This window comes from Haliaeetus leucocephalus, unplaced genomic scaffold (genome assembly GCF_000737465.1).
Source record: "Haliaeetus leucocephalus isolate CR32 unplaced genomic scaffold, Haliaeetus_leucocephalus-4.0 Scaffold417, whole genome shotgun sequence".
Classification (NCBI taxonomy): Eukaryota; Metazoa; Chordata; class Aves; order Accipitriformes; family Accipitridae; genus Haliaeetus; species Haliaeetus leucocephalus.
Genome location: NW_010972853.1, coordinates 1,479,682 through 1,501,651, shown reverse-complemented (window position 1 = coordinate 1,501,651; position 21,970 = coordinate 1,479,682). Strand labels below are relative to the sequence as shown.

General features: G+C 45.3%; 1 protein-coding gene across 3 annotated transcripts in view; it reads right to left on the bottom strand.

Annotated features, from left to right (window-relative positions):
• Window positions 1-7,099, bottom strand: part of ACTN1 (actinin, alpha 1) — a 52,933-nt gene extending 45,834 nt beyond the window's left edge. For all 3 annotated transcript variants that reach the window (XM_010574171.1, XM_010574172.1, XM_010574173.1), the window contains exons 1-2: window positions 7,019-7,099; window positions 2,747-2,861 (exon numbers count right to left, since the gene is read on the bottom strand). In XM_010574171.1, coding sequence (XP_010572473.1) covers window positions 2,747-2,861; window positions 7,019-7,039 — 136 coding nt within the window. In that variant the 5' untranslated portion in view covers window positions 7,040-7,099. The remainder of the gene's footprint in view (window positions 1-2,746; window positions 2,862-7,018) is intronic.
• Between the last annotated feature and the right edge of the window lie 14,871 nt (window positions 7,100-21,970).

Genomic DNA, 21,970 nt, shown 5'->3' with positions numbered 1-21,970 from the left:
CTTTCAGCTATTTGCATCATTGCTTTATTTCTCAGTACTTCTCCCAGCTGGGACAATGAAAATGGTCTACTCACTTCCATTCTCTGATTCTCATGTACTAGCCCAAGGCTGTACTTTAAAAGCCAAACAATGCAAGGAAGTGTTGGCACAGAAGTTGTTTACAGCAAATTTGTTTAGGAAAAATTTCAATTAGTCATTCCTTCTGTTGGGCGGGGGGGGGGATAAAAGCCTTATAACTTCATTTTCAAAGTACTAAATGTAAGCCTAGCCTTTTTCAGTCTTGTAGTAGTATTTTTAACATGGCTTTGTCAGGGGAAGGAAATGCATGCGGTGAAAAATGAAAGTGTATCTTTTGGGGCAATTTTGGGGCGGGGGGGGCAACCGTTACTTCTCACCACAGAGGCCAGCGGGAGAGGACTCGCAACGAGGAAGTCCCAGGACTGTCCCCTGCACAGTGGCTGGGGGAAACGGGTCTCCCACAGCCCCAGTGGCACAGTCCCTCTCCAGCCCTAGGGTCTCCAGCAGCTTCCCTGAGGCAGGCTCCATCCTTCCCCCCCACGGCAGCCACCCCTGCGGCGGGGGCAGAAGGAGACAGCACCCCCTCGCTCCCACACGCCGCAGCCCGGCAGAGGAGGCACTCGGCTCCGTGGGGCTCTTGGCCAGCCCGGCCCAGCGCTCTCATGGCTGAAGGCTCTTATGGTCATCACCCTCTGGGTTAGAGGAAGAGACCAGCCTGCCACAGAGCACCCCTGCCCGCACCAAATTCCCCGTCAGCAGCTCTGCAGCCCCCCAAAATACAGGACGAGGAAGGTGTGGAGTGAGCCAAGAGCTGAAAGGAAAGGCCAGAAGTGGAACTGGAGGCCTAGAGCCATCCGGAGACTCACCCTTTTGGCAGGTGATCAGTGGGAACCGTGGCAGGAACATACAGGCGAGCCCTTGCCAGCCAGCAGGAGACTCCTTACCCCCAACGCTGCTCCTGGGCTGGGCTGCTGCTTCCCCAGCTACTGGCCAAAGGGGCTACTAGCAAGGCCAGCAGCTGGAAGAAAGCTCCACAAGAGCAGCGGGGCTCACAACTGGAAACTGAACCACCAAGGATGGAAACGAAATGGGGGGGAAAAAGAACTGTGCTAAATTTCTCCTCTTTTGCCCCTGTACCTAGAACTGCGGTTCTAGCTTCTGCTGGCTCTAAGGAAAGGATGCTCAGTCCCTAGTGTGTGAAGGACCGTGGCCTCTGGTGGGATGCAGCCCACAGCTGCTCCCCACGCCTTTGCCCGCTGGTCATCTAGCGGCAGACTGTGGGCACAGAGCTGCTCTGCAGCAGATGGGTAAATGCCGTGCCCACACCACCAGTGCACTCAGAAGCCTTTAGCTTCTTCCCAAACTGAGTGGGGTCCGACAGGCCCTGCCAGTGGGCTCCCAAGGGGACAATAGGAGAGGAAGAGTGGGAGATGAGGCAAGGAAATCAAGCAGTGTGAGATATAAGACCCCCTGCTTTAGCACCAAGCCTCATCCGCCCTCCCCTATTCATGCTTCTCTCCCCTATCTTCCAGTTAGACAATGAGAAACTAAGCCATCAAGGCCCATCTGCCCCAGCTTCCAGGCTGCAGCCCCTCTTCTGCAAGGGAACATAAATACAGAAAATAAACTAATAGGACTCTGCTACCTCATTTCTTACAGGCACTGCAGAAGCAATGTGCATGCTGCAAAGCTCCAATAATATTTTGAACTCTGATCCCTCCAAGCCACCAGCATGAGCAAAAACCCTGAGGTTTTATCCTATATTCATAAATTCTGAAAAACACATATACTGACAGCATCGGGGAAGGGGAAGGCAGTTTGAGTGCTTCTTTCATGGCAATTTTATTGGAAAACGTACCAAGAAGGTCAGGAATACAAGTCACTGTGTTGGTATTACTGGCTCAAAAGCCATCAAAAGAAAGTCTGTGAGCATACAACCCCAGTTTCATACATACAGTCTTATCCCCCCCTCAGTGCCTCCCACAATACTTTATTGAGGTATTTATTTCATCAGCACATCAGTAGGGATTACTGCTTATATGAAATAATCCCTGGGAGATATCTGTCAAGTAGTGGGACTTTTGTGATAAGGAGTGAAAACAAATCTGACCTAACTTGTTCATGCCACTGGTTTTATTTCAGACTGGGTTTTCTGGGATTTTGCTTTTCTTTGGGATTTTTTTTTTCCCTGAAGGCTTGAGAACTGAGCTCAGATTGAAACTAGAATGGAAAAACTTCAGTCACAGCTGAAACTGAACAACACAGAAGATTTACTGGTTTGACTCCCCTCTTCCAATAACTTTTTTCCTATTCCCACTGTCATGTGGCTTTGGTATGATTTGCCAGTGCAGCATTCCCACACTCTTCCCAGAGCTGCTTCGTCAGCCCTGCCAAGCAGTAAGAGCCATTGCCTGAGCCTTCACAGGAGGCTGTGCATTCCTGCCGGGCAAAGGAAAGCCGAGAGGCAGGAGCAGGAATGCAATGGGCAGCCTGCACAGGCCATGAGGCTTGGAGTACATTCCAAAAGCACATTAATGGTCACTACTGGAGACAAGATATTTGGTTAGGGAGAAATTTGTTCTGAATCAGAAAGCAGCTGTTCTTATATTCCAGCAAAATCTGCAGCATTACAGCCCTTGCTGTCCCTCTTCCGTGAGAAAGGGGGAGGACAGATTTCAGAACGGAGATGCTTAGGACACTTGAGAGCACCACACAGAACCTCTCTCACCTGAAATGACTTCCAGAAGTAACATGAGTTTAAGACCATCCCTGAAATCTTCCTCTATGTTCTCAATCTGTGTCCCAGCCTTGCGGAGGTGAGAATTACACCATGCTGTAAATGTCTAAAACACAGGAAAGAAAGAAAGAAAGAAAGAAAGAAAAAAAAAAAGCAGTCAGTAATCTTCCCAGAAGCCAAACAACAGTTCAGAACCAAAGCAGTGCTGCTAGGCACCATGACACAGATTCAAATGCTGGTTAGGTTATCATCTTTCCACCCACTGTCCTTGTGGAGCACAAGCGTTAGTACCTAAATATCCAAAGAAGTGCAGGGTGTTCCTATGACAGAGGGAGTTTGAGAGAGACAGTCACTTCATGGCTCCATCACGTCTGATTTTCTGGAGAGGCTCCTACATTTTGTGTTTGGTTTAAAATACCTTGAAACTGATTTTAAGGCATGCTAAAGTGCTCAGATTGCTAAGGACTCCAGTGGTGTTGGATGACACATCTTAACATAATATGAAGGAGAACAGAAAACAGCAGTCCATATCTTCTAGTCTCTAGACATGTGCTTGAGAAAAAAAGGACCATTCTTCTATGGCCCACTGCCTCTGGTCTACTCCATCCCCAGCAAACACTGCAGCCCTTAGATTGAGGGACAGCATGCTGAGCTCCTCAGCCACATAAAACACATCCCAGTAGTGTCTGTCCTGCTGCCTCCGTTCTCACCAACTTGTTGCTAAGCAGACCTCCCTCCCCTTCGTGACTGTCCCACCTTCCCTCCCCAATCACGTGGAGGAGTAAATGCTTTCTGAATAACAGTGCTACCACCTGTCTCAGCAAAAGTGCAGGTCCTAGAAAGGATAAAAGTATGCACTACTTAGTGACACTACTGTTTAGCACAGTCCCAGACTCCTACTGTTTGAGAGCCTCTGGCAGAAGGATCATTGCAGCCACCTCAATGATAGAAATCACAGCCACTCTGTAATTAGTGATATCGTGCACCACCACTAGAATAATAATATGAGTCTGAAGTGCAGGAGGGACTGAGGTCCAACTACAACACAGCCAGCAGCATTCAGGCTAAACAAAACTCTTTTTGGAAATGCCTTCTGACCTCAAGTGGTCAGGATAAGAGGATGTCTCATATGAGAGAAATGAATTTCACCACAACTGATGACAAGACACATTTTCTGTGGTTGCAATCTGTCAGCCCATATTCGGAACAATGGGCATGTGGGGCACTGACAGGGAAGAGACCATCTTATCCAAGAGATGTGATAGTAGGGATTATCTCAAAAGAGCACCACGGGAATGTGTCTGAAAGAGAAAAGTGCTACCATTCAATGGTCAAAACACAAGAAGCAAATACAAAACACCTTAGACACTTCAGTGTGGCATGATCTTAAATAGGTGAATCAAAGACCTCAACTTGGAGATGCAGAAGCTGTTTGACACAGAAGTACTGTTTGAAGAGTAAACGGTTGCAACTAGTTCTTTTAAGGCAGACAAGTTTGTCCAAGTGCTAATGAATGCATTTCACAGTGTTTGAACAGGACACCAAGTAAATCCTTCCTTTGTACAAACTGATAACCCCTCAATCACTCGTTAAATAGCTCAAAAAATGAGCAGCTCCAAAAGCCCAGTGCTACACAAGGAAAGGAGGTCTTTCTTCCCTCCCTCTCCCAGATGTGCTCCCGGAGCCAATTCAACTCACTGACCCAGCAAAGAACTCTTTACTTTCTTTAGTAAGGCTAGTGTTCTGCTCAGTAGTGCATGGAGGCAGTTTAGCAAAGTTTAACAAGCCTCTGCAAGAGAAAATTGGGCATACATGGCCCAGGCAGGAGGGTGGAGTGGACCACAGCAGTCATGCCATCTTAGGCTGTTGGGGAACCACAGCAGAATGGACTCAGCTGATACTGAAGCATGGCATGCCAAAAATTTAGAAATGCTTCACCACTGCTTACACCATGCACAGGATTTCAAAAGAAAGATTACCCCAAATGGCAAAGAGCATCAGGGCTTGTTCTTATCTGTCTGGAAGCTGGGCTTCCTTTAATAACCTGCTCGCATTCATGCTTACACAACTACAAATAGCACAGCAGAATCTTTCCTTGGAAAAAGCATTGTTCAGCAGCTGCCAAGCTTCCCACTGCTGTGCTCTGGCCTTGCTCTCCACTGGGGCTGTGGGATGGAGCAGGATAACAGTGTAGCTGTAAATACTTTCATGGCAATGGCCCTTTGGACAGATGCATGTATTGCGAAAGTCTGGGATCTTTTTTCAAGATGGCCTGGTTTCCTTCCAGATTTAGAAGCTTTAAAAAAAGAATAAGTCATTAAGCACCTTTTATTGCTTTTTATTGTTATTCTCCTGAGAAACAAAAGTGGGGTTTTTTTTTCAAATAAGAGCGGTTTTATTTGAAAATGGGTCCTGTATCCTGAAGTACATCCTTTTGCGCTACTTTTTTCATTCCACTGCCTGCGCTGTATTATGTGAGAACAGGTTCATTTATTCGGCTGCCTTTTGCAGCAAGGCTCCTTCACTCCTCTAGAGGGGCAAATGAGAGCAGAGATGCTTTCAAATGCTACATCATCATCACATATCAAAGTATAAAAGCAAGTTATGTCAGGAAGGTTGTGGGTGCCCATGAACCTCCTTCTCATATTTGGAAAGCAGACGAAAGCAAGATACCTACTGGCCCTGGGTCACATTACAAAATCCACGTTGAACTGAGGAGGAAGCCTGAGGTCTAACTCACAGGCCACCAGGCTGCACTTTTCTTTCTTGTATGACTTCTCTGAAGCCATTTTGGGTTTGTTTTCCATCAGCCTAAAACAGATCATAAAGTTCTGCTTTAAATCATGGAAAATCCTGGTATAGCTCAACTGGGCATCTCTTTGCACGTTTTGAGGATGGAAGAGGGTGACCAGGTCTACATTTCTAAGAAACACAGATGAAATTAAAAGCAAACCACAAACCTTCTAAACTTTGCGTTATTATAAAGCCTGGCAGGATAACCAGATCAGTGAGATTATTTTTATTGCTGCAAGAATCACCTAGGGCTTAGTGGAAAAGTAAGTCCCAGAGCCACCACTCCAACTTCTCTGCTGGAGCCATCTCCACCACATCACAGCCTCAGACATACTATAGTGAAATGACTCTGCAAAACACTGTCATTAGCCATCAGTGGCAGAGCTGACACCTCATCTCCTCAAGGACACGGACCATGAAGGGTTAATAGACAGAGCACATGAAGTTCCCACTACACAACTCCCAGATGTGCAGACATTTTCACAAGGCACCCTTCAGGTCCTACACAAACTCCAGGAAGCATAATAGCATAAGCAGCACAACAGCATATGGGAACGACAACAACCAGCAGCCCAGTGTGGATACATTAGGCCATTTTACAAGAAAGCAGAATTATGAATGCTTTTAATAATTGCACTGAGATTCACAAACCAACCCAGAGCAACATCCATCAAAACATAATAATCAGAAAACAGCTTTATATTGTATTTGCTGCATATACTGCACAGGAGTAAAATCTCTTCTTACTTCAAAGTAGTAAATTGGAAGGAGATTGGACAGACAGATAGGAGGAGGCTGGAGAAATCTGGCAGGAAAGTCAGGGGGAGCAAGGGAAGAAGGGAGAGCTGAAATTTTTGCTGTCCGCTGTGTCTTGCAATCCTGGCAGTCTTGTTTGGAGCAATTTTTACTGACTTGGCTTCATGCATCTACACAGGATCCTTTTTGTTATTCTAGGAAACCTACTGAAACCACCCACTCACCCCATCCACCTTCTGGGCAACACAGCCACTCCTCCCCACACCCTGAGTCACAGCTAGGGGTGGCAATCAGCTCAGGGTGGCCACTAAGCCCTGCTGTGCTGCCTGTCACCAGCAAACAAGCTTTTGAAAGTGGAAAGGGCTTCGGAGAGCAGCCAGCCATCTTTCTGGCACAGGCCCAGCCCTGGGAGCAGCTAGACAAAAAAAACCAAACCCACCTGTGTTTGCTGTGGTGAGGTGAGGCACACCACGGTTCGGAGGGCAGAAATGCACTGCCAGGTGGGAAGCACTGTCTCCTCAGTCCACTGCTCTGAGGCAGCAGATGTGCTTCCCTGCTGCCTGCAGACGCAGAAGCCTGGAGATTATCATCCCGCTTACCTCTAACTCCCTGTCCCAAAGACGAGGAAACAAATACTCTCTTAATCTTGAGGCTTACAGAAATTCCACAGAGCTGGAAAACTACTTACTGTTAAATAATAGCACAAAAACATACCATCAACTGGATTTTCTTCATACAAATCTCACACCATAAATTTTCTATGGTAACTGCACAAGAGGTGCAAACAGAGTTGTGTTTCTTGGCCCTTGGATCTTTCCATATATTGTACTCTTAATTTCATTTTTGGATGCAACAGATCACCAGGACTCCCCTGCAGGTCTGCCTCTTGTTCAGTGTTCACAATGGAGGATGCCTGATCAAGGAGCGTGTGTGCGTTTGCATGTACATGCATGCATTTCTCATAATTGCTCTCTGTGGCCCCCGCTCCCATCTAACTATGATTTGTAGCTTCCTTTTTTTACAACCCAGCTTCATCAGCAAGATCCCTGACACTGAAATCAACTCTTGCTATTTGTGTGCTGGGTGCTGTATGAACAATAGGACCTTCACATTCTACCACAATATAACCTGTCAGATAATAAAAAGAATAACATGTTACTAAAAGCAAGCAAATATGATTAACTGTTCTGCTGCCTCAGCATACAAGGCAGGTTTACTGCTGGGGTAACCTCTACAAGCCTAACTGCACACCTATTTTAACAGGTATGCACACCCTTTTTCTGACATGACATGAAAAGTCCCCGCTTCTTCAGAGTTCACTGTATTAACCCTTGCCCAGACACAAGTTAACTAAACACAACAGCCAGGTGATTGCTGGAGGTCCTGCAGCCAAAGCTCTAATGACATACCATCTTCAGCTATCTCTTTCCAGTTATGTCCCAGTCCTGTCAACTGCAAACCTACCTTTGGTTCTTCTTGTATTACATGTGCATGCACACATGCACTCTCTGGCACTCTTTGCACCTCCTAAACTTTTGCTTTTGTTCCTGACAGCCAATACCCTTTCCTCTTCACACTGTCCTTTCCAAATTCAATACCTTTCTGGTACCAAAGTGGCTCAGGCAACATTCCTGAAACCTGGGGAAGCAGGACAGTAAGTCACCATTTTTAAGTTTAAAGAAAGCTTCTGCCTGGAAAGCAGCAGTGCTGTGACATGGCTAGGAGTTCATCTAAATAGCTCTGCTGCAAGAAAACAGTCATAAGGCACTTTTAGCTGCTGAGCAATTTTAGCAATGTAAATGTCGAAGCTACCACAACCACATAAGTGACAGATACTAAAAAAAATAAATGGGCAGTTTTATCTCTTTGTGGCTGTGACAGTGACATTCCAGCTTTGTCTGACCTTTCCAGATGCTCTTTACTTCTCTCCTTGCTAAATCACTCTTCCATGCAGCCCTGCTTTCCGTGGGTGAGCGTAAACTTTCTGACACAGCCAGGACACTGCCATATTTGTGTAACAGCCCCGGAGAAGCTGTAACTGAGCCAGAGCAGTGCTGCTTGCCTCCCTTCTGACAGGAAAAAGGTCTGGCTTAAGCAACCAAAGAAAGAATTCAGTGGAGCACTGCCTATCCAGAACACCACCACCGTGCTCAAAGGGAGGCAGTGTTCACAGCCACCAAGGCACACTCCTTCCTTGTGTTTATGCTGGGGGATGAATATTAAGCAAGTATTTCAACGCAGCTTTGCTGTCAAGATGTGTCCACAAAGGTTTGGCTCCTTTTAAGAAGGGGATGGAGCTGCTAGCACACAAATTTCAGGCTAGTAGCACAGTTTTATGCTGTCTCCACATGTGATCTGCAAAGTGAGGTCTTTAAAAGGCTGAAAGCTATGGGTGCTAGCCCAGGCTTCCTTCTAGTGTTGTAGGGGAAATGACAAGACAACTCCCTTTCCAATCACCAGAAAAGAAAGCAGCATATTCAAACAATACATCATGCACAGCTGGAAAACAAAATCAATTTACCCAGCTGCAAGTGCTGCTCTTCTGGTAGTCCTGCATTCAGAGGAGTGCACCTGGGCTTCAGAATGCACAGCCAGGCTGCATTCCCTGTCTGGCCTGAACACAAACTCTCCAGGGCGCCTGCTTACTACAACGCCATACATCACAGGACTGCTGGGACAGATCTGCTAAGTCTTGCAACAAATTCTACAGCCGATTCCACACTGTAAGGAATTTTATTTAAATGAAATTATCTGGAACAACAACTGAGGCACTCAGCTAATAACAACTAATAGTTTATTAAGAGCAGGCAGAAAACTGCTGCACACATGGCTTTTTTTAAGCAATAGAATTACTACTAAAGCAGTTCCAGCTGCCCCCAAATGGGATCCTTTCCACCTTGGTAGTCTGGAAGCTGAATATACTGTATCAACTAAGGAGGATGCTAACCCACAGTCACCACAATCTCTCTCTCTCTTGCTCCTTGAACAGACAGACAAGGCCATCATTAGCTTTTTAATTGGAAGGTTTTGGACTGAAAGGCTGGGCAGGCCATGAAACAAATCTCAACCATCCAGTCCAAGTTTCCCTGCACTCAGCACTGATTTATTACCAGCATTAACCCCCAGGGTCTCATGTGATTTTTTCCCCTTCTTGGTGCTATTGCTCTCCGACAGTTTCTGTGGCACCTCCTTCTCCGAATCTTTGTTTCGCACCTTAAAGCACTTGGAAGCATTGCCGGGGTCTTGTGGGTAGCTGCTTGTCACCCTCCCCACACTCAACACAGTCTCAAAAGACAGGCTTGGTTGCAGCTTCTTTTCCTGCCCAAGGCTGTGGTATAAGCTGACAAGGAGGTGCTTAGTTAATTAGGGAGTAATTACAAAGTAATCCTGGATCCTGTCAACACCTTGGCACAAGAAAGGCCATGGCTGGACAAGACGGATCACACAAACAACCCTAGCGAAGAAAGCTGGGCATTGAAAGGGCCTGTCATGAAGTACAAGTGTGACCAGATAAGCCAAAACACAGTCTCCTGGCCTACTGAATAGTTTCTGTGCCCACAGGCCGCAAGTGACAGAAGCTTTATACACATATGTATTAGTGGTTTTCAGCTGTGATAGAGGAAGTGCAGCTCTACAGCCCTCACCTCTGTATACTACACCTCTTGGTTTATTCCTTGGTATACTTGGATGTCTGCTAGGATACCCAAAAATACTCACAAATGGCTGCCCTCTCTTCGCAGCAGAGCTCTAGGGATTGGAGATCCTCTACACAAACCTCATCGCAAGTCCAGGGAGCCACCCAAAGTGCCTTTTGTTTGAACTTGAATTAAGAGATCAGCCACCATTTGCCACAGCCTCCAATTTAATCTTCTAACCTTAAGTACCTCCACTGTACATTGCTTTGCATTTGAAGCCACCTAACAATTTTTAAAAGAAGAAAGGCATTTGATAAACTCTTTTAGCATTTACTCTCCTAGCCTGTTCTCCAGAACACAGGGGTGGTTCAAAGAGCTTGGTTTGTGTTGAAGAGTTACACTATCAGCAGCTGACCTCCAAAGAATTACAGGTATGATAGTCAGTGAGACCAACGCTGCACAATGAAGAGCTTTGCTTTCCAACAGAGTAGGCCAGTTCTCAAGGAATTAAATGCATATTCAGAAGAAATCATTACAGACACTCGCAGCACTATTTCGCCACCTCCACAAAAGGAGTTTAGTATCACTGGCATCAGTGGTAATGTCGTGTTCTGGTTTAACTGTGGCTGCTGACTTCCAAGCATGGCTGAAAGACAAAATATAGACGCTGCTTCTGAAGTACTACGTCCTGAAAATGGGAGGTATCATTACATTATACTGTGTGTTACCAGCATCCACCTAAAGAATCATTTGGAGGCTGCATAAGGAATTATTGAGGGTGAAAAGGAAAATTGTAAGTTTACCTGCATTTCCCAACTCCAGGGCACAGCCCCTGCAGCTTGGAAACACAGAGCTCAGTCACTGCTTCTCAGCCACTTCTCAAAACCTGCCTCTGCAGCTCAGGATGAGAACACCACTACAGCAGTAAGAGCCCTAACCGTAACTGTATAAGCCAGGCTGGATCCCAGTGGGAACATGAAGTTCACCACCAAAGCCTCTCCTTGTCCGGAGGAGCTAGGAAACATTGCAAAGGGAAAATAAACCCTCCTGACAATCAATTCATCCTTTTGGATAATGGCAACAAATCAGCACATCACTTGCAAGAAGCACAAGTAAATTCAATGTAGTTTTCATTTTAGTTCAGTGGAATATGGTTCTCAGTGTCTGCTACAATTTTTAATTCTCCTCTCCTGGAAGACAGTACAACCACCACACCACCCCCCTCCCCCAAACCAGCCAGAGTCCCTTCCACACTGGTTTTCCACTGGCGTGGTATTAACTGCTTTGGAGTCAGAACAATCCCTTTTATTAGCTAACAACGGCCTAAAGTGGCAAGGGCAGAAATCTCAATCCAGCGCACTTCCCGTCCAACTCAGGGTAAATATTTGTTCTTCTCTACATTTGTGCCTCTGGAGCCTTTAACTCCATTTCTGCTACAGAGCTGCACCATATCAGGAAGAATCTGCCTCTGGCATTTGAAAGCTACTGACCATTAAATCAATGAGTTGGCTGGCATTTCAGATCAGTAAAGTACAAGCTCTCTTTATCTCAGAGTTACCAGGGAGCACTAATAGCTAGGAACTTAAAAAGTCTTCAGACATGCAAAAACCATACCAAAAAACTGTACAAGCAGATCAACTGGCTAGAAGTATGGTCTTTCAGAGTTTATTGTGAAACTCAGACTAGCAAGACTCTTCCTTATGGTCTTCTCTCTCCTATGAAATCAGCTCATAAATGTCAACTTGCTTCAAGCTCTCTCATAACAAAAATTAAACAGTGCTTGTCTCTGCACTTTATACGCTGAACTTCCCAAATGCTTTATAGCATTTGAAGATATACTGGAAGAAATCATTTTACTGAGCTCTAGGAAGCAACTATTCATAGACTGAAAAGTGGCAACAAACCACTGAAAGCAAGACTGTTTGATTCACGGAGGCTGAACTCCAACTGTCCAGTCAGGATTGGGCCTGGACACCAAGAAGAAAACCTTCATGAGCAGCCTTATGTCCTTCATGGCAGGCCTGCACTTTACACCTCACTGCCCAGTCAAACTGTCTCAGAGGGTTTATCCAGACCCAGTTCTGATTTCATGGTGAGGCATCACCCACTCAGTCCCAGGAAAAGGCTGGGGGTGAAGACAGCGAATGCCTGGCACTGTAACATGAATCAGGACATGCGGACCTGCTCCAGCCATGGCTTGTCTGAGGGAACAGGAGATGGGTATGGGACTTTTTTCAACTGGAAGCAGGACAGGGAAGTGCCCTCCCTCCAGTGGATTCACATTGCTTCATAGGCAGATGTAAACGCAACTGCTGTGCGAAAGATTTGTCTTGTACTTCTGCTCTCATGGGGCCGGGAGGCTATCAGTTTATGCTAAGTCCACAAAGCCAGCAGTGCAGGAGCTGATCTGGCTGAAAGGCCTTCTGCAGTGTAGGTTCAAGAGACATTTGGGATGACCCAGAGCCCTCATGTCCATCTCGCAAGCTGCTGTCCTAAGGTGCTGCTTCCTCCAGCTTCCTAGAGGATTCACAGGTGTTGCTTTTTCTGTGGCTCTTTTTCAGCTGTTTGCTTTGCTGATGAAGGGTAAAGGAGGAAGTTAAAGCTTCGTTTATCCAGGCTTTCTAAATACAGAGCTAAGTAAACAGGTTGAATAATTGAAACAACTTAATGTATTTGCCCACTGCTCTGTATGGATGCTGCAAAATTAGCACAAAGCGTTGCTCCAGGCTTTTCAGGCTGCAGAACTTTAGTGACTCTGCAACTCTGGAAGGCAGAAAAAAATTGAAATAATTTGGTTTTCTAAGGGATGATGGCAAGTGTCCTGGCTGAAAGAACCTATAGCTGCATTTCTAGTGAGAAAGGGACTACAAAGCAGTGTTTGGCACAAAGCTTGAGAGCTCCCTGACAAAGAGCAAGGAATCAGAAAGGATACCTGTATCTGAAGGCTACGTGGCATGGATATAGTATGTATTTGGGCTTCACTCCCATCACCAGTGACACAAACTCTTAGCTAAAATGTACAGGAAGAAAATAGACTTTTGGATATGCTTGTCCCCTTGGCCATCATCACTGTCCCTGACTTAATGTGCTGTCAATGCTCAGAGTTCTCATGCTCATTTGCAGCTGTGAAATGCATCACTCCCAGCTCCAGAGGATTCTCCTTTTGAAAAAGGTCTGCAATTGTTAAGATCATTCACTTGATATGGGATTTTCGAAAATTAAGAAAATAGCTCCTAGGACAAGATGACCGTGATGCACGTGTACTACCAAAGAAGGGCCATGAAGATCAGTAGGGACCTTACTGTGCTAGGGACTACACAGACACAGGGTGAAAATCTGCTCTGTGCTGCAAAGCACGTTCAATATGAGACTCGGAGATCAGGGTGGAAACAGTGCATCTCAGAACAACGAGGCAGCGTTAGTCAGGGTGCTTGGCAGTGGTCTCAGCACACCCACAACCTACCCCTTGTCACGTTCTTTACTGAGATCATAGTAAACTAAAGAAAGATTTAATCCAAAAAAAGACTGGCCTATCTGAAAAAAGCTACAAACAGTTCACAGTCCCTACAAGATACATAACTGTGTCTGAACAGCAGCCTCCTATGCAAGACTGCAGGACTGATTCCCTCACGCTCTCCCATGTTTCGTGTCATCATGCTATGTTTTGGTGCCATCACCTCGTTCTCAAAAGCTACATCCTGCTGTCACAATGCAATTTGCTCTAGCTTGGTCCATGCAGCTGGTACTGGCAGCCTGACTGGAGGAGAAACAGCAAAACTGTGACCGTCTATAGCAAATGACTCCTAATCGAGAGAGGCAGCACAAACAAGAGCAAGAAAGCATTTGTTTGAAAATGTAATGAGCAGACAGTTGGCATAAGGGGCTGATGGAGGTGAGAGCTGACATCTCACAGCAGAGATAAGAAGAATGGGAGAGGTGACATGGGGCTTTGAAAACCAAGACAGGTACCTCATACTTAACAAGGTGAAGAAAGGGATGCTACTGGAGAGACATGAACTGAAAGGCATGTTTATAAGTGATGGGTGACAAAAATTATCGCTGCAGCTGTTTGGATGAGTGTGATTGGATTGCTTCATGGAGGTCAGAAAAAAAGGACGTTGCAGTTACTCAGACATAAGATAACCGAGAGCCCATGTGGGAGGTGTATGGGAGATCCATCAGCCATTCTGGAGGGAAATGAAATGTCAGGTCAGAATAGGGAATGTCACATCTATTGTTGGATGAAAGGATTTAACTGATCTGGGTGGAGGCAAGATATTGAATGTTTACATAAAGGCACTGCAACAAAAGTCCCACCACTAACCCATGTGAGCAGTAAATATCTTCTAAAAGGCAAAATACAGAACTGAGCCTCAGGAACTCTGAACAGGGACCACCCTTGGCACCCCCCTCCCTCCCACCTCCACCCCTGCGACACAGACCAACAGACAGACTGCGAAAAGGTGGAGCTACTCCTCTATCTACCCCTAAGTAGATGTGCCTCTTTCATTCACACACACAGAGCAGCAGGAGTTGTCACTTTTTACTGCTGTTACCTCTGTGAAGCCAACACAGATAATCGGGATGGTGCCGAGATCTACACCTTCTCATGTATGAGAAGTAGGTCCTTACTCTGGTACAAGCTTGCCAGTGCGTCCACTATGTGTCTCATTGAACCTGCAGGCCTTCAACAGTGCACAGACAAGTGCAAGGATGATCAGATCCTCAGTGAATCATTAGGAGTTGACACAGGCATCTTTCCTCCCAGGCTGTAACTCTTCAAGTTACATTTGCACAGCTGTAGGTTCAACAATGTTTTCACTTATAGTTTAAATACCCAGCCCATGAAACAGCTAAGAACAACACAGATTCATATGTATCAGTGTCTGTGTGTCCTGTGGTTGTGGGGAAGGGTATTTATTAAGGTAAGGGTCATATTTAAAATTGAATTGCAACGCGACATTTTGAATTAGATACTGAAAGTGCTAAAGCTACTGTGGGTGGTGAGATTATGAAGATGGTCTTTTCTGGGATCTTAAGACATATTCCTTGCTGAGGCATGAATCTGTCATTTAAGAGCTATGATAAAACAGGATTTAAACTGTTTACACTAGCACTGAGTAGTAAGCTATTTCTCAGTGTGCATCACAGCCCAAGGAGTGGTCTAATTAGTGAGCATCCTCATGGGCCCTAAGGCATCTGCATGCTGCTGCAAGTTTCTAACACCACCTTACCACCGCATGCACTGCAAGTGATGGGATCTCGTATCTTCACCCAGCATACACAGCCCTGACCAGTACTGAGGTGTGCTTTGAGGGATCTGTGCCAAGCCTGTGGGTACACCTGGACAGCACAGTGAAAACTGGTGTAGAGGTGTCTGAGTATCTGAGCCAAGGTACCAGAAACAGTGGTGGTAGGAAAAAACAGCTTGGCAAGGGCTATCCGATATAAGAGCCATACCAGAGGTCCAGGGCACAGCTCTATGTAGCAAGCGTAGGAACTGAGGCTCAGTACTGCAGTGGAGCAAAGAAGCAAGGGAGGTCAGGTCAGGTCTTCCCAGCATGTGTGTTCAGACCAGGATGGAGATCTTAAAGCAAAGTAAGAAAAAAAGGCAGTTGAAGATTAAAAGTTATGATAGGGGATAATTACAGCAGGAGCTTTGTTCCAGACTGCTGTGGTTCAGTGTTTCAGACACCCCAAGAGAGCAGCAACTGCATTAAGAGAGATGGAGGCAATGCTGGCTCACCCAGCATAACACCTGGCTGAGGACAGCACTGTACTTCTATGCTTCCCCCAATTTGCTGTCTTTGCTCCAAACTCATGCTCCTGTGCCCTGCCCATGGCCACCAAGACTCCAGACTGGGAATCTAAGCAGAATATGACCTATTTTTAAGGGGATGTAGTCTTTAAAGACTTCCTTGATCGCATGACCAAAACCTCATATTTTTATCTATTTTGACCTTAATTATTTTGTTTGTCTTGAAACTGTTTAAGCAGTTTATCAAAGCAAGAAACTTTCTCTAAACAAAGTCAGATGTGGGCCTGATATCAAGGATTAAAAGGGAAAGAGAAACATTCAAGTTTGTTGGTTTTTTTTTTTTTTTTTTGCTTTGATCTTTTATACAACCTGAACCATTAGCAAAGGCAATTTCAGTTCTAGGTAGCACGGTAGCTCTGAGCTAGTATCTATTGGTATCATTTATTCTTTAAAAAGCTTGTGCTATGGTTTTACAGTCTAATTTTCCAAAACTGTTATGAAAAGGAAAAAACTAAGTGAGGCTTAAAGACACATGCACCAGGGATCTGCAATACTTTGGGAGGGTATTGAGCCTGTTAGAATAGCTGCCCCAGGTAAAGCCTGGGAAACGCAGTCAGCAAACTTTCTGGACTTGACCCAAAGGCTACCAAGGAGAATGTTTCCACTGACTACAGGGGGTTGGGATCAGGCCCTGCACTGCTGGGGACAATGGCAGAATGACAGAAAAAGACTAGTGACTCCAACCAAATTCAAAGGAGCCATAAGGAGCTGCTGTGTTATTTAAAAGCAGATGCACAGAACACTTTGCCAGATACTAATGGGAAAAAATTTGATCTCTTCTTAAACCTAGCAGCAAGATTTTCACCATCCTGATGACAGAAAAACCTATGGGAACATAGCGGGAAACACACTGCAGAAAGAACTGGGAGGAAAACACTGCTACCAGCCAGTTCAGCCCATCAGGAAATGTTTGCTGTTTCTACTTTTCCACCTCAAAGAGATGGAGGCTTCAAATAACATTCTCTGAGAGACAGAGCACGAGGGGACGGCGGGGAGGCAAGTCCCAGCATCGATGCCCTGGGCAAACGGACATCCCCATTGACTGGTGAGGACTTGGGGACCAGCCCAGGACCACCTTCTGTAAAAGTCACACTCTGCTCCTCAGTCACCCTCTGGAAAGATGCAACAAGCCCAAAGGTAACCTAGATTAGTAACACCACACTACTGTACCTGGCTGGTGAAATTAACTTGGTATGCGGGGCAGTCAGGAAAGCATATAAATAATGTGAAGGCAGGAGCCAGAGCTGTAGCAACTCCAATGGCTGAGGACAGAGTGTGATTTAAGCCCTAGCCACAGACACGTTCACATTCTTGCATTTGCTCATTTCTAGGAGATGAGGTCAAAGAGCTCACCACAAGAAAGGACGGATGATGTAAACTGGATGCTGAGTGCCAGTACTAGGGTTTTTTTTTCACTGTGCTCTGCATATACCCAGAGCCTTTCCATTTATAGGAAAGGCCATTGGTATAAAAGGTGCATTCTTCAGTGGGCCAGAGGAGGAAGCATCATACTGGGTATAAAAATGTTAGCGCTGTTTCCAAAGCTCAGCACTCCCAGTTAAGGGATGAGAGGAAAAAAACCCCAATGTTTACCCTCTCTCAGGAGGAGCTTTCAGGTGGGCAGAGGACTGGAGGAGAGATTTGAGGAGGAAAATCAGGTATTTTCGGCAAAGAAAATGAATACACCTCCGAGTTAACAGTGTTTTAGCTGTTTTCAATAAAAAGAGCTAGATAGCCTTTTTTTTGGATGAGCTTTAGGCTGGAAGAAAGAGGATTAGGACAACTCTTATTTGCCATTTGTCCCAGGATGCTGTGCATTAATGTAAATATTATCTTGGGAAAGAGAAGATGGAAGAGGAGTAAAATCCCACTGGAAACAAAGTTAAAATTAATTTTTTTTAAACATTTCTATGTTACTTAACAATTTAAGTTGTTAAGATTTTCCCTTCCTTTCTGTAGCTCCATTTCCACCCTAACCATACCCCCAGCTATATTCTTACTAGACAGTGAGTATTCCCAATTGATAGCTGCAATTTCACCCTTTTTAGAAAAGTGAGCGAGTTTCAGGATAGCTAAATTTGAGACATTGGCTAGAGCGAATCAGAGACATCTTTTCCCTGTTCTACAGAAAAGGGCCTGTTTTCTGCATGGGCACATATAAGAGAAGCACTTTGTCACAAGTTGCAGGATTTTGCTTCAGCAGTGGAGTTGTGATGTCTTTCAGGAGCTGTATGTAGTTCAAATGCCTCATGCTCCCATTTTCTTCTACTGTGCAGGAACTTGTTTAAAGGCATCTTCCACAATAAGCTACCAAGTAGGATGGTACTTTACAGGAGTCTGACAGGTACAAATCATGGGAGATGCAATTCCCTTTGGAAACCACGCCACAGATGCAACTGAACCATTAGCTGCATACACAAATGTATTTTGCAGAAGGGAAAGGAAACTGGCCAAAATATTGAGATTCTGGGATTTCTAGTACCTGTCTTTTTTGTTGTTGTTGGAAAAAAAACAAAACAAAATCACCCTAATATTGCTTTTCCCCCGTGGAAAACACACATTTTTCACTAAAAAAGAAGAAGAAAAAACTGTAATACTACAGTTAAGAGTATATACATTTTTGGTCAAAGAACATTTCTAACAGTTTGAGAAGGACTGGCCCTTTGCTGTAATTGGTGAACATCCCCCTAGGTACCACTGTTTCCTAAAGCATCATCAAGAAGACAGGGCACACACACAGTGCTGCCAGTTTTGCCATCAACCGTACAGTTCCTAAGTGTAGAAAAGGTATTTTCTCCCCCCTGCTAGGACAGTCACTGGGAAATGAACACGGCAGTTAGAAAGATAGAGGTTGGTTGGATGAGGATGGCAGAGAGGCAAAGGTAGGGTTTAACTTTTGATTCATCTGTAGGGAGACGCATTCAGTTATAAAGGATGACTGGTAGTTGAGGGGAACTGATTTGAATGGGGTCAGACAAAGATTAATTATTATTTGCCTTTGCTGCTGTTTAAAGAGAAGGGATGATGAAAATTGCAACATGAGAACTGCTTCTGACTCATCCTGGGACAGGAGGAGGAAAAAGGGGAGGTGGGGACTAATTTTGTGTTTTCTTGGATGAGGGAAATTGCAAAAATAGCTGGGGGAAGAGTTTATTTGTGTTACGAGCTTTAATCTCAGTCTGGCAGTGGTGGCAACAGGCTTTGGTCCAGCAGCAGCCGGAGAGAATGACCATATGAAAAATCTGTATTATACATGAACATAAATCCAGAATTTTCCATTCCTCTTCCTTCTGCCTGGAAGCATACAGCATCTATTCCCAAAAGTTTCAGATAGCAGACACTGAAATGATCACTAGCCCCATGGGCTAGGAATTATTTTTTCACAGCTCTCGGTCTAAAAAACTTTGTATTTTATCCTTGAATGGGATGAAATATTGCAATACAATTATATTATTACTGAACTCAGGATAATTTTTTAACTTCCCTGCCTGCCAAACAGAGCACAGGAGGTTGCTGCCGAGTCCAACAACTGTACTTCTACAGCATATGTGACCAGAGGTGCAGTCAGTCCTCAAGGAGATACACTACAGGATGCACAAGCTACCAATGGAAGGGAACATTTGCACGGGTTACCACAGACCTGTGCAAAGCTCTACTACTTTCTGACGAGTAGCTCGCTCCGCTAATACTACTATGTTCAGGTTTCCTTTTGGCACGCAGCTCTGCTGAAACTGCTCAGAGACCACAAACCATGCCTTAATAAAGAAAACACACACACACACAGAAGAGAAATTCCACCACAACTAAAACCCAGCCATCCTCCTGCTCTTTCCACCTCCCACGCTGAGCTTCAACCTTGCATTTAGAACAAGTCAGAAGTGACTGGCTCTGTTCAAAGCATTAAAACAGCCAGGCCACAGATGCATCAGCAGTTTTATAGTCTTTGTAGGTAGCCACCAGTCACATGTCCGCATAAACTCATAATCAGGGGACTATTTGTCTCTATTTCTAGGCTGAGCAAAATAGGAAGCTGCCAGGACAGCAAGCGTTGTCGGAGAGCCCTGGAAGATGGAGTGCTGTGCTCAGACACCTCGGATACAACAGGGCACCCATCCGCTCAACAGCTGAGATGGGATTAGTTAAGGAGGCCAAAGGGAGGACGTGAGGGTAGCTGCAAGGCATACCCTGAGCTCAGAGTCCCCCAGAAATAAACAGCTTGAGCACCCCCCCTTGCTACGCACCGGAGAGCTTCACTGTAAACACACCCTCTACTGAAGCAGAAAGCAGTAATATAAACCAGATGCTGTAGGGAATTTTTTCCCTCTTCGTCTGCACTAAATTTAAATACTGAGCTCTTCTTTTGCCAATTCATTCTTAAAGGGCCTGTGTGCCGCTCTTCATCTCTTCATCTTCACTTGTCCGAATTTAACGGAGAACTCAGCAGCCCTCCATGCACTGTGACCACCCCAGGAAGCACATGTTCTTCATGAAGTCTTGAAGGCTGAGACCTGGCTTTAACTACTGCACCAGGAGCCCTCACAGCTCCTCTGCCCGTTCACCTGGGCACGACGGGAATCTTGCAGGTGAAATCATGGCATGAAAGCACTGCTTGTTGATCTGGCCACATAAATGCTAATGGATTAATGCAGTGCCATCCATTCACTCAAGTTCTTCCAAGCTGATAAAGGAAGGGAGAGGTGCCATGCAAGACACACTTCGGAAGTTTGGTGTTGCTTTGTAGCACACACTGCCTACTTAATCAACAGGACACATCATCACATTTCAGCATTGTGCCATGGCTACATCTAAATTTAGGCAAGGATTCCTGGGCTGAAGACTTGCAAAGCTGTAAGAGCAAAAGAGTTAAAGGCAGTCTGACATGCAATGGGCTGTTGAACAGCCCAGTACACAGGGCTAATTGCACACCATTCAGTGCAGCAGAAGCACACAAGCAGCAGCGTAATTGCACACTGGGTAACAAGGTTTCCCAAAAGCTGTTTTTCCAGCTTTGACAAGGAGGTAGGCTCAAAAAAACCTCAGCCATAGTTTTTAAGACAACTCTACCCTGCCCCACCGCTGAACATTGCTACTCCACTATGAGGTGCAGCAAGGACAAGTGTGTGCCTGAACTGCAGCTGCTCCACCTCCAGGTCCAAAGTCTTCTTTCAAACCAGGTGTGAGCCCTAGAAAAGTTTCCCCTTCCTTGAGATATATCCTACTCCAGGTCTTTATCTTCTCAAGAGAGATGCAGTAGAGTCAACACAGGAACTTAATTCCCACCTCATGTATGACAAAGAATTGCACTTAGCTTTCAAAAATTGTACCAAACCTGATCAACACAAAGAAAGTCCCACCAAGAAGCTAGTTTAATTGTGGTGCCAAGAGCAATCCACTAGCTTTCTATGCCAGGTGACTAAAATGAGTACCCCATCACAGGCCTTGCCTCCCAGGCAGAGTAATGGAAATCCATTATCTAAGGACATACAGGTCTCATCACAAAGGGCAGCAGAGGAGAACGTGCTAGGAGTACTGCCCCTCCAGACAACGGGCTCCACCTACATTACCACCGTCACACTTAAATCAGTCAGCTACCATTGTACAGCTGAACTGACTGCACCATCTTCCTAGTGCAGGCTTTAAGTCACCATGGGTAACTACTAAAATGGCATCAAATTTAAACATCACTGAGGCTGTGTTCCCATCCCCCCTCACCTTTGTTGGGCTATCAAAGCCCACAGCTGCTTTGGTTATCAGCAGGGATTTTTTCCCAGGAAGGTGCCTTAGCCTCCTGGCACTACTAAGCATTGGCTACCCTTGGGAACTCAACCAAATCACTAATAACGCAACAAGCAACATGCCATTCTTGAAGGATGCAAAATAATGCTAGTGCAACCTTTCCTATGTACTGTTGTATTAAATTTCTACTTGGTTTCAGCTCTTCTTGAAAATTAATGCCTCACCCCCAAAATCAAATATTAACGCATTTATTCTTTGATAACAGGCCATTCAGTAAGCAGCAGAACTAACAAAGTCTGGCTTCCTACATTGCTCTGGTGCACGTTTGCTGGTGTCTAATAAGGAACAAACCGTGACTTGTCCCATCCTGCCACACATCCAGAAACAAGCATGCAGTCTGCACCTTTCTTCGTCGTCTGAATTCTGACTTATTTTCCCTAACTTTGCTGTTAATCATAACGTCATTGACCCTTTGAA